Source organism: Euprymna scolopes, chromosome 7, assembly GCF_053919585.1.
Source record: "Euprymna scolopes isolate OS-2025 chromosome 7, ASM5391958v1, whole genome shotgun sequence".
In the NCBI taxonomy this organism is placed as follows: domain Eukaryota; kingdom Metazoa; phylum Mollusca; class Cephalopoda; order Sepiida; family Sepiolidae; genus Euprymna; species Euprymna scolopes.
This window is the reverse complement of record NC_136488.1, coordinates 113,163,761-113,180,604: the sequence shown is the minus strand read 5'-3', so window position 1 is coordinate 113,180,604 and position 16,844 is coordinate 113,163,761. Positions and strand designations below refer to the sequence as shown.

Sequence of the window (16,844 nt, the reverse complement as noted above, 5' to 3'; positions counted from 1 at the left end):
TCTGCTTCTTGCTTTTTTTATTTTTGCTTTTCTCAAATTCTGCTTCAATTCTTTTAAAAAAGAAAACTTCATGTTATAAACAATATTGCATGCAGCTGTTGTTGATTTGCCAAAAAATAATTGTGATTGTTATTTTCTGTGATTAATTGTGTTTTAAATTGTTTTTAATTAATCATCTTATATAAATAGAGATTTTGTCTGTCAGTCACAATTTTTTTTTTACATGTATCAAATACATTGCGGAATTTGTCTCATTTAGAAATATCAGAAATCTTAACTACTTTTAGAAAGTGAGAATATTTCATTAATAGTAAATCATAAATTCCTAAAAAATAAAACCATAACTGGAAACCGAAACCTTGAGTTATTTGAACTTGCTTATCTTAAAAGCATTCTCAAAGCTGAGTTATTTGAACTTGCTTAATCTTGAAGCATTCTCAAAACAAAATTATAGATTTATGATCTACATCATGTTTCAAAACCTGAATTGAAAAATAAGTGATAATAAAAAAATAAATGAGTAAACATTATCAATAACAGAAATTATTTTAATAATCCAAAACAATTTATTTTGCTTTAAATATGTATTCTATATAGTTTTTTCACAAGCCTCCCAGCCTAGCAAAAATGTACAATTAGAGGGAGCATATATTTGCTAGTTAATTAAATAATGATTGTACAACTATTAATTTGTTTATTGTTTTCAAAAGTTGTATATTTTAAAATATTTTCTTGTAAAAATATTTCATTCAACTAGGTTCGTTATTGCCCAACTTGCACTAATTACTTATTATCAATGTATGCACTTGTTTTTGTTATTATTTTACAAAAGTTATATTTTCAAAATATTTTCTGCCAAAAAAATCAGTATTTCTTTATTTCGTCAAGAGAATCTGATGTATAGCTTAAGATTCATCACAAGTTGGTTTTGTTTGTCTGTTTTGTTGCATATTTTTGAATTAGTTAATAATTAGTGCATATGATTAATTGAACACAAGTTTCTATTTAGTTTGGTGAATAACTGCCTCAAAATTGCAATAAATTGCTTTATTGCACTTTAGTGGTATATTGAACCACAAATAAAAAATAAAAGGGTCAACATACAAGCATAGAATGTTAGATGTTAGAATCCAAGATGGTGGCTTTCACCATATTGTCTATTGATTAATCTTCAATTTTTGAAGTTGATAACATAGATGGTCATGTAATAATATTTTATAAGTTTTAGAAAATTTGGAATTAATTTCTGAGATTTTGGAACACTTTTTAGGTGAAAATTAAAGGGAAAATGTCAGATTAATCTTTTTTTTTTTTTAATTTTTTAAATATATTCACAAGTTCCATTAAATTGATGTGTAACCATAAAAATTGCAAGAAATTGTTTTCTGGCATCTTCTTTTTAGTATTTAGTCCAGTGAACAGCATACCAACAATAAGAGCATCAGAAATCAACTGCAGCATCAAAATAAGATGATACAATTACATAAGAATACAAAATATCTACTTAAAACACAAATAGTTCTAAACACTTTAAAAATATAATAATTAACTTACTTGACAATGAAACTTTTTAGTTTCTAAATGTTTTGAAGTTGTCAAGAATATTCCTGCTTTCCTTCTAGGAAGAATCCTCTGTATTTCCTATCTTTAAAAATACTGGTGATCGATTTAACTCAACTAAATATTGTTCTGTTAGTTTTCTCTCTGTTATTAGAAAAATTTTTGAGAGCTTGGTCACAGCAGATTTGTACATTTTCTGGCAAGTCTGAGCCTCTTTAGTGATGTTCAGTATGGTCTAAGTGGATTTTGTTCAACAGCAGATCTATTAATTGTTGTTACTGAACAGATCTGTTGATTTATAGATAATTCAGAAGAGGGTAATGTCATTGTATTTGACATTTCAAAGGCATTCGACAGAGTGTGTCATCCTGGTTTTCTACATAAACTTAAATAGGTTACAGCATTGGTGGTAAAGTTCTTGACATTGTTAGATCTATTCTTTCTGATCGAAGCTTGTGAGTAACTCTTGATGGAGTATTTTCTTTTCCTATCAATGCCAGCGTTCTTCACGCCTCTATTTTAGGTGCAACACTGTTTCTTCTCTGTATAAATGAATTTCCAGAGAATATTATTAAGAAAATTAACATTTATGCTGATGACACTACCATCTATTTTCGTATTGCTTCTCACGCATCTTTCTTGGATCAGTTGAAATATGCAGTTTATCTAAAAGTTGATCTCAGTCAGTTATTGGGATAAGAAATAGCTTATTTTCTTTAATCCTGTTAAGACTCAGCTCTTGTGTTTCAATGTTTCTTCCTGAGATTCTTATGGATGGCTCTACTCTCGATGAGAAATTGATTCTAAAATTTCTTAGTTTTTCTTTCTCATCGAATCTTTCTTGGAGTCCATATACCAAATCCGTTGCTCTTTCTGCTTCTTGTAAAATTGGTTCTCTTTATCGCTCTAAACATTTTCTTGCACTCAAGGCTATTCTCTATCTCTACAAACCTACTATCAAACCATGTATGGAGTACCGTTATCATATTTGGGCTGCTGAATCTGTCGCATTCTTTTTGGTTCATTGGTTCTTGATAAATTGCAGAAAGGTGTTTGTATTTTGATTAACCCTAACCTTGTTTTCTTCACTGCAACCTCTCTCTCACAGACGTGATGTTGTTCTTTTCTACAAATGCTATAATGGCGGTCATACTAAAAATGTACATCTACTTTATGTCCGTCTAATTGCTGCTGCTGATGATTATGAAGCAACTTCTTTAAAGCCACTTCCGGTGTTTGCCAGTGGAAATTATTGTGTGCTATTTATATATATATTCCAGTAGCTTCTTTACAAGAACTGAATGCTTGTGGAACTCTCTGCTTTGCCTCTATTTTGAACCTTGGTCTTTTCATTTTTTTTTTTTTTAATAAGCATCACTTCTGTGATAATCATTTTTCATTCTTGTTAGCCCCTTATATTAAATGGCTTCATGCCTTGTCTGGAGCGATTTCCATAAAAAAAAATAATTTAGGACCTGAGTACTTACATCCAATATATAAAAGGCTATATGTCTATTTGTCTCCATATTTTCAAACTTTATCTCGACCGAAACTAAAAGTTGCAGAGCGGCACTAGGAATCTCAAATGATTGGATTTTTTATGGACCATTCTTTTATGGGTCTTTAGCCGGTCAAAATAGTTTTTAAAAATTCAAAAAAGGGTCAGAAATGGGTCCAAATTAAAAAAAAATCGTTAATTTATTTTGAATTTTTAATCTGTTCATGTGCGTGACACGTTAGTATAATGCTAACATCACAAACATTGGATGCTACAGTTTTACTTTCGGTTTCAATTCTAGCTGATGGCACCCAAATACTTTTTTTATTATTTTGAAATCACAACTCTATAATAATATATACAAAATCTGGACAAATTAAAATGTCATATTTAAGCATATTTTATGCCCGGGCAAAGAGCTAGTTGGCTTATAATATTAGTAAAATTTTGTAATAAACAAATGGTTTTTATTTTATTATATTTTTACTTATTATGAATTATTTATTTTAGTATTAATAAAATTATTATACAAGTTCATATATGTGTTTTGCATATTTATTATTTACTTTGTATACTATTAATCGAATATTTATAGAAAAAATGCAATAAAATGTTTAGATCCTACTTCAAAAATAATTTAATTACGAAATTAAATCCACCAGAATGCATTTTAGTTTTTTAAACACTGTTTTCCTTTTCATCGCTAGACGTAAGCCAATAGCACTCTCTTTCTATTGGTTATATAAACCATCATTCATTCTGTCTCTGAGTCCATGAGGAAATTTGTTTTTATTTTGAGTTAGGTACTTTGATGAATCTATCTTTTGGGGAAAACCTTGTTGATTTTAGTTATAGTTTTATTTCAATTTTGTTTCATTAACTAAAAGTCAATATCATTTCATACAATGAAATTTTTAGCTTTTTTAAAATTTATTTTATTATTCTCTTTTATATATGATACTTTTATATTAGTTGAGATTATTGAATGTTAATATATCTAGCGTTTCAATTAATATGATCCATGGATTCATCCAATTCTTTGTGATCAAAGATAATTTAGACCTTCGTGTGCATTTCAATAAAACAAAAACAAAAAAAATATGCAAATCTCATTTCAACTTAGAGGAAGAAATTATAAATAATTCACTCAGAAGTAATAAGAAATACAAATTCATGGTTTTGCAATTATGAATTTGTATTTATTTGCTAATCCACAAAACAAGATTAGAAATAAACGATGTCCAAAATGTATTCAGCAACTTGTCTTTATAAATGAAATAAACTTCCATTTTATTATTGGGTTTATTATAACAAAATAATTCTACAATTTAGTTGAGTACCTGTGCACATGTCAATCCATTTTTCAATTGGAACCTTGCAGTTAGTTATACAAATACCAAAAAATATTATTCCTGATATAAGTTATAAATGATAAAACAATATTTTTAATATATCTTATAAAAAGCAGAAAAAAGAATTTTCTTAAAACAAATTTTTTTTGTACAAATTATAGATCAATATTTTCAACACAATTATCATGATAGCAATTGAAATTAGCAGGTTTTGCATGGCACTTTGGATTATTTGTAATTTGAAATTACTGAAGTTTGTAATTTTGTTCTTTTCTGCATCATTGATAAAAATTCAAATCCAGTATATTTGAAATACACAATTTATGTTAGCAGCTGAAAGTAATAGGTTAAGTATGGTACTGCATCTGATATCAATCAAAGACCATATCTTACCAAGCATAAGCATGTATTTTCATATGGTCTTGGAAAAGTGAGTGGATTACATTAAAACTGATGAATGCGAGTAAATCTGGTTAAATGAAGTCTTTTAATTTTTTTTTTGTCCACCCTACGAGGGATGTGCAATAAGTAATGCCACTGACCCACTTCCCATAGCAGTAGAGCAACGAAACTTGGCACAGTTATTAGTCTTTCTCTACATAGGAACCACCCAGAGTTATGCATTTCTCCCATCATTTGATGCAGCTCTGGAGACCGTTTTTGTAGAACACCCCAGGTTGGTCCTCCAACCACGACGTGACTTCAGAAATCAAGGCTGCATCATCTGGGAGACGCTTTCCTATCAAAAACAACTTCATGGCTGGGAAAAGGTGAAAGTCAGAGGGTGCAAGGTCAGGAGAGTAGGGAGGATGAGGAAGGATTTCATAACCACACGCCCGTGCTTCTGATTTGGCGACATGCGAGTTATAGACCGGAGCGTTGTCCTGCAGGAGGAGGGTACCTTTGCTGATCTTGCCCCGCCTCTTGATTTTGATAGCTTCCCTTAATTTCCTCAAAAGTGAAGCATAATAGGATCCTGTAATTGTGGTACCCTTTGCCAGGAAATCTGTCATCACTACTTCATCCTGGTCCCAGAAGACTGTGAGCATGACCTTGCCAGCGGAGGGCTTCACCCTTGCCTTCTTTGGAGGTGGTGAGTCCAAGTGCTTCCACTGCATTGACTGGGCTTTGATCTCTGGATCATAGTGATGGACCCAGGTTTCATCCTGTGTAATCAGTCTTTTGAAAAACTTTGACTCATGTTGGCACATCTCCAAATTCATCCTCAAGCACTCAACACGTTCTCGCTTCTGGAATGGTGTGAGCAACCTGGGAATCCATCTGACAGACACCTTATGCATATGCAAATGGTCATGAATGATAGTTTCCACAGACGCTGTACTAATCTTGACATCTTGGACTATTTGGCAAAGAGTAATGCGCCGATCTTCCAAAATGGCAGTCTCAACTTGACGGACAGATGCCTCATCAAAAGAGGCGACCAGGTCTGGGAGCTGTTTCCACAGACATATAGCCATGTATGAATTCACGATGCCAGTGTTTTACAAGGTCATATGATGGGGCATTATCACCATAAGTTTCTTTCATTTCATCAAAAGTCTCCTGTGGTGTGCGTCCTTTCAAATACAAAAACCGGATCACTGCTTGACATTCAACGGGCTCCATTTCACACCTGACTCAGTTCAAACACCTGTAAAACAGAAACCACAACTAGTTCAGAGCTGTAATTTGCCACATAACCCGTAGAGATATAAATCATTGCACATGCAAAATTTCAGCTAGATTAGACAACTGGAAGTGTATCAGGGGCATTACTTATTGCACGCTCCTCGTAAATAAGGCATAGTTAACAAAGTGAGGTGAATCTTAAGTATTTTCATTGAAGGTTTCAAGTACAGTGTGTTAATCAGAGCATATTACATGAAAACATGTGTAAACCAACCACAGTAATTCAATAATGTGCTGACGCAACAGGGACTTTATAGATTTAAATACTCACTTTTGCATTCTGTCCAAGAGGGAGAGGCTAGTGATCGGTGCATCAGCCCAGATGTGGCAACTATATTTTATGTGTGGGTGAATGATGACTTCAATGACAGGTGTGAAAAGTTTTCTAGTCTGATAGAGGGACCTATCTTCTTTGCAGAAGACTTAACAGTATCTACAAGTCCAGTTCATGTTGCATAAAAATAAACATATAAACAATAAATAATAAATATAAAAATAACCATGTAAACAATAAATAATAAATATATAAATAGACATATAAACAAAAATAATAAATATAAAAATAGACATATAAACAATGAATAATAAATATAAAAATAAACATATAAACAATAAATAATAAATATAAAAATAGACATATAAACAATAAATATAAAAATAGCCATATAAACAAAAAATAATAAATATAAAATAGACATATAATCAATAATAAATATAACAATAAACATATAAACAATAAATAATAAATATAAAATAAACCTATAAACAATAAATAATAAATATGAAAATAGACATATAAACAATAAATAATAAATATAAAAATAGACATATAAACAATAAACAATAAATATAAAAATAGACATAGAAACAATAAATAATAAATATAAAAATAGACATATAAACAATAAATATAAAAATAAACATAGAAACAATAAATAATAAATATAAAAATAAACATATAAACAATAAATAATAAATATAAAAATAGAAATATAAAGAATAAATAATAAACATAAAAATAGACATATAAACAATAAATAATAAATATATAAATAGACATATAAACAATGAATAATAAATATATAAATAGACATATGAACAATAAATAATAAATATATAAATAGACATATAAACAATAAATAATAAATATAAAAATTGACATATAAACAATAAATAATAAATATAAAAATAAACATATAAATAATAAATATTAAATAAACATATAAAAATAAATAAAAAATAAGAAAAGCAACCATATAAATAATACATAATAAATATAAAAATAACCATGTAAACAATAAATGGTAAGTATATAAATAGACATATAAACAAAAATAATAAATATGAAAATAAACATATAAACAATAAATAATAAACATATATATAGACGTATAAATAATAAATATATAAATAAACGTATAAACAATAAATAATAAATATAAAAATAGACATATAAACGACAATAATGAATATAAAAATAGACATATCAAGAATACATATATAAATAGACATATGAACAATAAAAAATAAATATAAAAATAGACATATAAACAATATATTATAAATATAAAAATAAACAATAAATAATAAATATAAAAATAGACATATAAACAACAAATAATAAATATATTAATAGACATATAAAAAAAGTAATAAATATAAAAATAGACATATGAACAATAAATTATAAATATAAAAATTAACAATAAATAATAAATATAGAAATAAACATATAAATAATAAATATATAAATAGACATATAAACAACAAATAATAAATATAAAAATAAACATGTAAACAATAAATAATAAATATACAAAATAGACATATAACAATAAATAATAAATATAAAAATAGACATATAAACAATAAATAATAAATATAAAAATAGACATATAAACAATAAATAATAAATATAAAAATAGACATACAAACAATAAATAATAAATATAAAAATAGGTATATAAACAATAAATAATAAATATAAAAATAGACATATAAACAATAAATAATAAATATAAAAATAGACACATAAACAATGAATAATAAATATAAAAAATAAATAATAAATATAAAAATAGACATAAAAATAATAAATATAAAAATAGAAATATAAACAATAAATAATAAATATAAAAATAGAAATATAAACAATAAATAATAAATATAAAAATAGACATATAAACAATAAATAATAAATATAAAAATAGACATATAAACAATAAATAATAAATATAAGAATAGACATATAAACGATAAATAATACATATAAAAATAGAAATATAAACAATAAATAATAAATATAAAAATAGACATATAAACAATAAATAATAAATATAAAAATAGACATATAAACAATAAATAATAAATATAAAAATAGACGTATAAACAATAAATAATAAATATAAAAATAGGCATATAAACAATAAATAATAAATATAAAAATAGACATATAAACAATAACTAGGAAATATAAAAATAAACATATAAACAATAAATAATAAATATAAAAATAGACATATAAACAATAAATAATAAATATAAAAATAGAAATATAAACAATAAATAATAAATATAAAAATAGACATATAAACAATAAATAATAAATATAAAAATAGACATATAAACAATAGATAATAAATATAAAAATAGAAATATAAACAATAAATAATAAATATAAAAATAGACATATAACCAACAAATAATATATATAAAAATAGACATATAAACAATAAATAATAAATATAAAAATAGACATATAAACAACAAATAATAAATATAAAAATAGACACAAATAATAAATATAAAAATAGGCATATAAACAATAAATAATAAATATAAAAATAGACATATAAACAACAAATAATAAATATTAAAATAGAAATATAAACAATAAATAATAAATATAAAAATTGACATATAAACAATAAATAATAAATATAAAAATAGACACAAATAATAAATATAAAAATAGACATATAAACAATAAATAATTAATATAAAAATAGACATATAAACAATAAATAATAAATATAAAAATAAACCTATAAACAATAAATAATAAATATAAAAATAGACATATGAATAATAAATATAAAAATAGACATATAAACAATAAATAATATAAAAATAGACATATAAACAATAAATTATAAATATAAAAATAAACGTATAAACAATAAATAATAAATATAAAAATAGACATATAAACAATTAATAATAAATATACAAATAACCATGTAAACAATAAATTATAAATATAAAAATAAACAATAAATAATAAATATAAAAATAAACATATAAACAATAAATTATAAATATAAAAATAGAAATATAAACAATAAATAATATATATAAAAATTGACATATAAACAATAAATAATAAATATAGAAATTGACATAGAAACAATAAATAATAAATATAAAAATAGAAATATAAATAATAAATAATAATATAAAAATAGGTATATAAACAATAAATATAAAATATAAAAATAGACAGATAAACAATAAATAATAAATATAAAAATAGACATATAAACAATAAATAATAAATATAAAAATAAACATATAAACAATAAATTATAAATATAAAAATAAACATATAAACAATAAATAATAAATATAAAAATAAACATATAAACAATAAATAATAAATATAAAAATTGACATATAAACAATAAATAATAAATATTAAAATTGACATATAAACAATAAATAATAAATATAAAAATAGAAATATTAACAATAAATAATCAATATAAAAATAGGCATATAAACAATAAATAATAAATATAAAAATAGACATATAAACAATAAATAATAAATAAAAAAATAGACATATAAACAATAAATTATAAATATAAAAATAAACAATAAATAATAAATATAAAAATAAACATATAAACAATAAATTATAAATATAAAAATAAACATATAAACAATAAATAATAAATATAAAAATTGACATAGAAACAATAAATAATAAATATAAAAATAGAAATATAAATAATAAATAATAATATAAAAATAGGTATATAAACAATAAATAATAAATATAAAAATAGACATATAAACAATAAATTATAAATATAAAAATAAACAATAAATAATAAATATAAAAATAAACATATAAACAATAAATTATAAATATAAAAATAAACATATAAACAATAAATAATAAATATAAAAATTGACATAGAAACAATAAATAATAAATATAAAAATAGAAATATAACTAATAAATAATAATATAAAAATAGGTATATAAACAATAAATAATAAATATAAAAATAGACAGATAAACAATAAATTATAAATATAAAAATAAACATATAAACAATAAATTATAAATAAAAAAATAGGCATATAAACAATAAATAATAAATATAGAAATTGACATAGAAACAATAAATAATAAATATAAAAATATAAATATAAATAATAAATAATAATATAAAAATAGGTATATAAACAATAAATAATAAATATAAAAATAGACATATAAACAATAAATAATAAATATAAAAATAGACATATAAACAATAAATAATAAATATAAAAATAAACATATAAACAATAAATTATAAATATAAAAATAAACATATAAACAATAAATAATAAATATAAAAATAAACATATAAACAATAAATAATAAATATAAAAATTGACATATAAACAATAAATAATAAATATTAAAATTGACATATAAACAATAAATAAATAATTTATATAGACATATAAACAATAAATAATAAATATAAAAATAGAAATATAAACAATAACTAGTAAATATAAAACTAAACATATAAACAATAAATAATAAATATAAAAATAGGCATATAAACGGTAAATAATAAATATAAAAATAAACATATAAACAATAAATAATAAATATAAAATAGACATATAAACAATAAATAATAAATATAAAATAGAAATATAAACAATAAATAATAAATATTAAAATAGACATATAAACAATAAATAATAAATATGAAAATAGACATATAAACAATAAATAACAAATATAAAAATAGGTATAAAAATAATAAATATAAAAATAGGCATATAAACAATAAATAATAAATATAAAAATAGACATATAAATAATAAATAATAAATATAAAAATAAACATATAAACAATAAATAATAAATATAAAAATAAACATATAAACAATAAATAATAAATATAAAATAGACTTATAAACAATACATAATAAATATAAAAATAAACATATAAACAATAAATATAAAAATAGACATATAAACAATAAATAATAAATATAAAAATAGGCATATAAACAATAAATAATAAATATAAAAATAGACATATAAACAATAAATAATAAATATAAAAATAGACATATAAACAATAAATAATGAATATAAAAATAAACATATAAACAATAAATAATAAATATAAAAATAGAAATATAAACAATAAATAATAAATATAAAAATAAACATATGAACAATAAATAATAAATATGAAAATAGAAATATAAACAACAAATAATAAATATAAAAATAGACATATAAACAATAAATAATAAATATAAAAATAGGCATATAAACAATAAATAATAAATATAAAAATAGACATATAAACAATAAATAATAAATATAAAAATAGGCATATAAACAATAAATAATAAATATAAAAATAGACATATAAACAATAAATAATACATATAAAAATAGACATATAAACAATAAATAATAAATATAAAAATAGGCATATAAACAATAAATAATAAATATAAAAATAGAAATATAAACAATAAATAATAAATATAAAAATGAACATATAAATAATAAATATAAAAATAGACATATAAACAATAAATAATAAATATAAAAATAGACATATAAACAATAAATAATAAATATAAAAATAGAAATATAAACAATAAATAATAAATATAAAAATGAACATATAAATAATAAATATAAAAATAGACATATAAACAATAAATAATAAATATAAAATAGACATATAAACAATGAATAATAAATATAAAAATAGACATATAAACAATAAATAATACATATAAAAATGAACATATAAATAATAAATATAAAAATAAACATATAAACAATAAATAATAAATATAAAATAGACATATAAACAATGAATAATAAATATAAAAATAGAAATATAAACAATAAATAATAAATATAAAAATAGAAATATAAACAATAAATAATAAATATAAAAATAGGCATATAAACAATAAATAATAAATATAAAAATAGACATATAAACAATAAATAATAAATATAAAAATAGACACATAAACAATGAATAATAAATATAAAAATAGAAATATAAACAATAAATAATAAATATTAAAATATAAATATAAATAATAAATATAAAAATAGAAATATTAACAATAAATAATAAATATTAAAATAGAAATATAAACAATAAATAATAAATATAAAAATTGACATATAAACAATAAATAATAAATATAAAAATAGGCATATAAACAATAAATAGTAAATATAAACATAAACATATAAACAATAAATAATAAATATAAAAATAAACATATAAATAATAAATATAAAAATAGAAATATAAAGAATAAATAATAAATATAAAAATAGACATATAAACAATAAATAATAAATATAAAATAGAAATATAAACAATAAATAATACATATAAAAATAAACATATAAACAATAAATAATAAATATAAAAATAAACATATAAACAATAAATAATAAATATAAAAATAGACATATAAATAATAAATACAAAAATAGAAATATAAAGAATAAATAATAAATATAAAAATAGACATATAAACAATAAATAATAAATATAAAAATAGAAATATAAAGAATAAATAATAAATATAAAAATAAACATATAAATAATAAATATAAAAATAGACATATAAACAATAAATTATAAATATAAAAATAAACATATAAACAATAAATAATAAATATAAAAATAAACATATAAACAACAAATAATATATATAGAAATAGACATATAAACAATAAATATAAAAATAAACATATGATTTAATTGGAATTCATTATTGTGATGAGTATTATTTCTTAATTTTATTTATTGCGGACTATTATCCTCATCTTTCTTAGTTGTTGTTTCACGATGTTTCAGCCAACTATTCCTCTGGCCTTCATCAGGTGGTAACCGCGACGGGATAGGAACTCCGAATCTCCTGACTGCATTTTCAGCAATTACTGCCATCCATAGTTGTTGTTGTGTCACCACGTTTTTGGCCAAGTAAGCCTATGGCCAGCTTTGGGTAGGATTAAAACTGCTATCTTCAGACAATTTTCACCTGGAACCATAGAGAGTCAACGTCTCTATCCACTGTGCCACGGGCCCCGATGGGTGATCAAGGTTGGACTTTTTAGTCTTATAAATCCAAGTTTATTGATTATCTGATCTTTCATGGTCGGGTCCGTACCGAATGGTATATATATTATTTTAATTGGAATTCATTATTGAGATGAGTATTATTTATTGTTTATTTATCGTGGATTATTATCCTCATCTTAGTTGTTTCGTTTACTGAGAAGGCAGTTAGGAGATTCGGAGTTCCTATCCTGTCACGGTTGCCACCTGACGAAGGCCAGAGGAATAGTTAGCTGAAACATTGTGTTTCGTAGTTGTTAGTAAGAAAGATAAGGATAATAGTTTGCTATAAATAAAATTAATAAAAATAAACATATTATTTATTATAAAATTACATATTATCTATTATAAACACTGGACTCTTGGGAACAAAGTGTTTTATCAGCCATTACAATGTTTTTCATTTTTTTTTATCACAATTATTAAAGAAAAAGAAATTTGTCATCTTAATGTTGAATATGACCATCTGTTATTAGCCCCATTCTATTACAGGCTGTGGATCATTTTCTAAGGATTCAGTTAATCAATGCGTTAAAAGTTTTATCATTTTCTTTTACAAAGATGAGGACTATTCTTAAAGCTATTTCTGATTTATTTATTTTTGTGATCTTGCTGATTTAATCATGTATTATTTTTTTATATCATGGAAACTACAGGATGAAATCGTTAGACGATGCGGCACTCCGAGCAAAGGCTGTGATTGATAAGGCTCATGAATTGTCACAGAATGTCTCACTTGAGGAGGCTAAACAGAAAGCAAACCAGTTCTCTTCTATGGATATTGCATTCGCTGGTACGTACCCAATTTTTCTTATTAATGAAAAGATATTTTCAGTTAAGTAATAAACAAGAAACGTTTTCTAGAAAGTCAACAAACTAAATATATTTTATAGCAATCATTATATTTAAAAAAGGCTTTTAGATTTTTTGAACTGAAGTCAGAATTATAGAAAAAGAAACTAAAAAGTTGAAAAATAATTTTTCTGTCCTATGGCAGGATTTTTGCTACAGAATTGTTTGATGGACTTTCACTTGAGTCTGGGATATTTATTGAATTGGACTAAAATAAAATGACTGATTTTGTCATCAAAACTATGTACTAACATTTGTATTAATATATATATATATAATTTTTTTTACTAGAGAGTCACTGCCTAAGGGCCATTTGAGGATACAGGTTAATGAGTGTTGGATAGCTTGATGATTGGTAATAGCGGAACTTTGGTGGGTTTGATTATTTAAGCATAAGAATTTAATTACATTAGACTTGAAAACGGGCATGTTATAGTTAGCTGGGAAACAGCCCCACAGTATTGTATTCCACAGTGGACAGTTCTAGAAAAGAAACCTTGTTTATGGAAATTTTGTTTAGTTTTAGGCACTGATAGAGAGTAAGAGAAACTATTGACAGTTGTTGTAGCTAAACGAGTATTTATTGCGAATGTTTTGCAGGGGGAAACTATCAGTCAAGCACCTGCCATGATTAGTTAATGATAGACTTGCAACGTCCCTTTTGTTAGGAAAAGGTAGTAGGGTAGTGAAAAGGTAGATTTCGAAAATGGTTTTGTATCCTGTCAAGGCATGTAAGGGTTTTATGAGCAATTCGTAATGTACTTGCAATAACCCTTATCCCTGAGTGGCTTCCGGGCCTTGATAGGTGGTGATCACTGTGTAAAAAAAAAAAAAATTCTTACCCAAATGTGGCAACAGTATTCCATTTTAGGACGTATTTGGCTCTTATATAGGTAGAGAATTGCATCCGGAGTGAGATACTTTCTGGAGCAGTAGAATGATCCAACTATTTATCTTCTGGAATGATAAAACTGAATATCTTTAGAAAGATCTTTTATGTGTCTGAGGTGGAGATAACGAAATAGAAGAGTTATAAAAACAGATTGTTTCATATATTTATTTGAAAACTTATCTGCACATTCTTAGGCACGTTATCTTTAAACACAATTCCTCCTCTACATACATTCATTGGTATCAAGGAATCAAATAACTAAATAACAGAAAGAAAAGAAATAACGTCGTACTGAGATGACAATCCATGTAAACTGGTGAAGAGTGAATTTGTCCCTGATAAAAAAAAGGACATTACAAAACATGGTAATTACTGTATTTTTTTCATCATAACCAATCCAGGATCATACAGAATATGATGATGTAAGTGCATTTTTAATTGCTTTAGTCAAACCACACACACACACACACACACTTTCCTTTATAAATTAGATTTATTTGTGAGGGTTTTATTTTATTTAGAAAAACTAAGAGACAATTTTCTAATGATTTTAGATGCTGATTCGTCAGAAGAAACTGGAACGACCCAGAATGGAGAAAGTGATAACGTGGTAAATATAGAGCTTTTCTTCTTCTTCTTCTTCTTCTTCTTCTTCTTCTTCTTCTTCTTCTTCTTCTTAATATTATACATTTAAAATTGTGTAAATTATATATATGTATATATTTCAATTGACACTATATGTTGGATTGATGAAAAGACTGAAAACTCAGCCCACAGCACTAAAGATACCAAATTGTTCAGTCAATATTTTGAGACTGACTTTTTATCTGTTCAGAAAGAAAATAGTTTGCAGGCTAACATTGCGAATCCATATATTCAACTAACATAAAGTGGCTCATACTAAAAGCATAAATGTAGGATGAATAAATAAAGCATAAATTTTAACAAGACATATAAATAAACATATTAACATCCATTCAATATTGAAATAGAATAAAACATCAATTTTTGGTTAGGCTGATTCAGTGACTAGTACTAAAATCTTAAAGAAAAATTGGATACAAATGAAACATAAATAAAATAAGAAATATTGAAATATTAACATATATAAAGATTACATATTTAGACTACATATTTAGGTTCTGCTGTTATTGTAAATCTCTTATGAGAACTTAAAAAAAAGACAAATACAAAAGATGAGTTTATTATTTTTTCTTTTTCAGGTTTTTATTATAAAATTACAAGTATTGTTTTAATGTTCTTCCATTGACCTAATTGTTTTAACATTTAGTTTATAATTTTCTTTTTTTTTCTTTCTAGTGTTTTATAAATTTACAATTATTGTTTCAATGTTACCAAAGTGACAAAACTGTTTTATATTGTGTTTTACAGTTTTATTAATTTACAGTTATTTAGATTTTGAAGCTGATTTAATTCCATTGATAAAGAGAATGACTGAAATTATCAATGCAAATTTAGTTTATAATAACCTTTCTGTACAATTATGTTTAAGTGAATGAATTAAATTTTATTGTAATTCAATTTTCTTCATCATCATCATCATCATCATCAACAACAACAACAAAAGAGAA

The 16,844-nt window shown here is 22.8% G+C and overlaps 1 protein-coding gene across 23 annotated transcripts in view; it reads left to right on the top strand.

Moving 5' to 3' along the window:
• The window catches only part of LOC145279892 (protein scribble homolog), a 772,271-nt gene that overhangs the window by 719,502 nt on the left and 35,925 nt on the right, over positions 1–16,844 (top strand). For all 23 annotated transcript variants that reach the window (XM_080131386.1, XM_080131379.1, XM_080131375.1 and 20 more), the window contains 2 exons: positions 14,165–14,301; positions 15,807–15,862. In XM_080131386.1, coding sequence (XP_079987512.1) covers positions 14,165–14,301; positions 15,807–15,862 — 193 coding nt within the window. The remainder of the gene's footprint in view (positions 1–14,164; positions 14,302–15,806; positions 15,863–16,844) is intronic.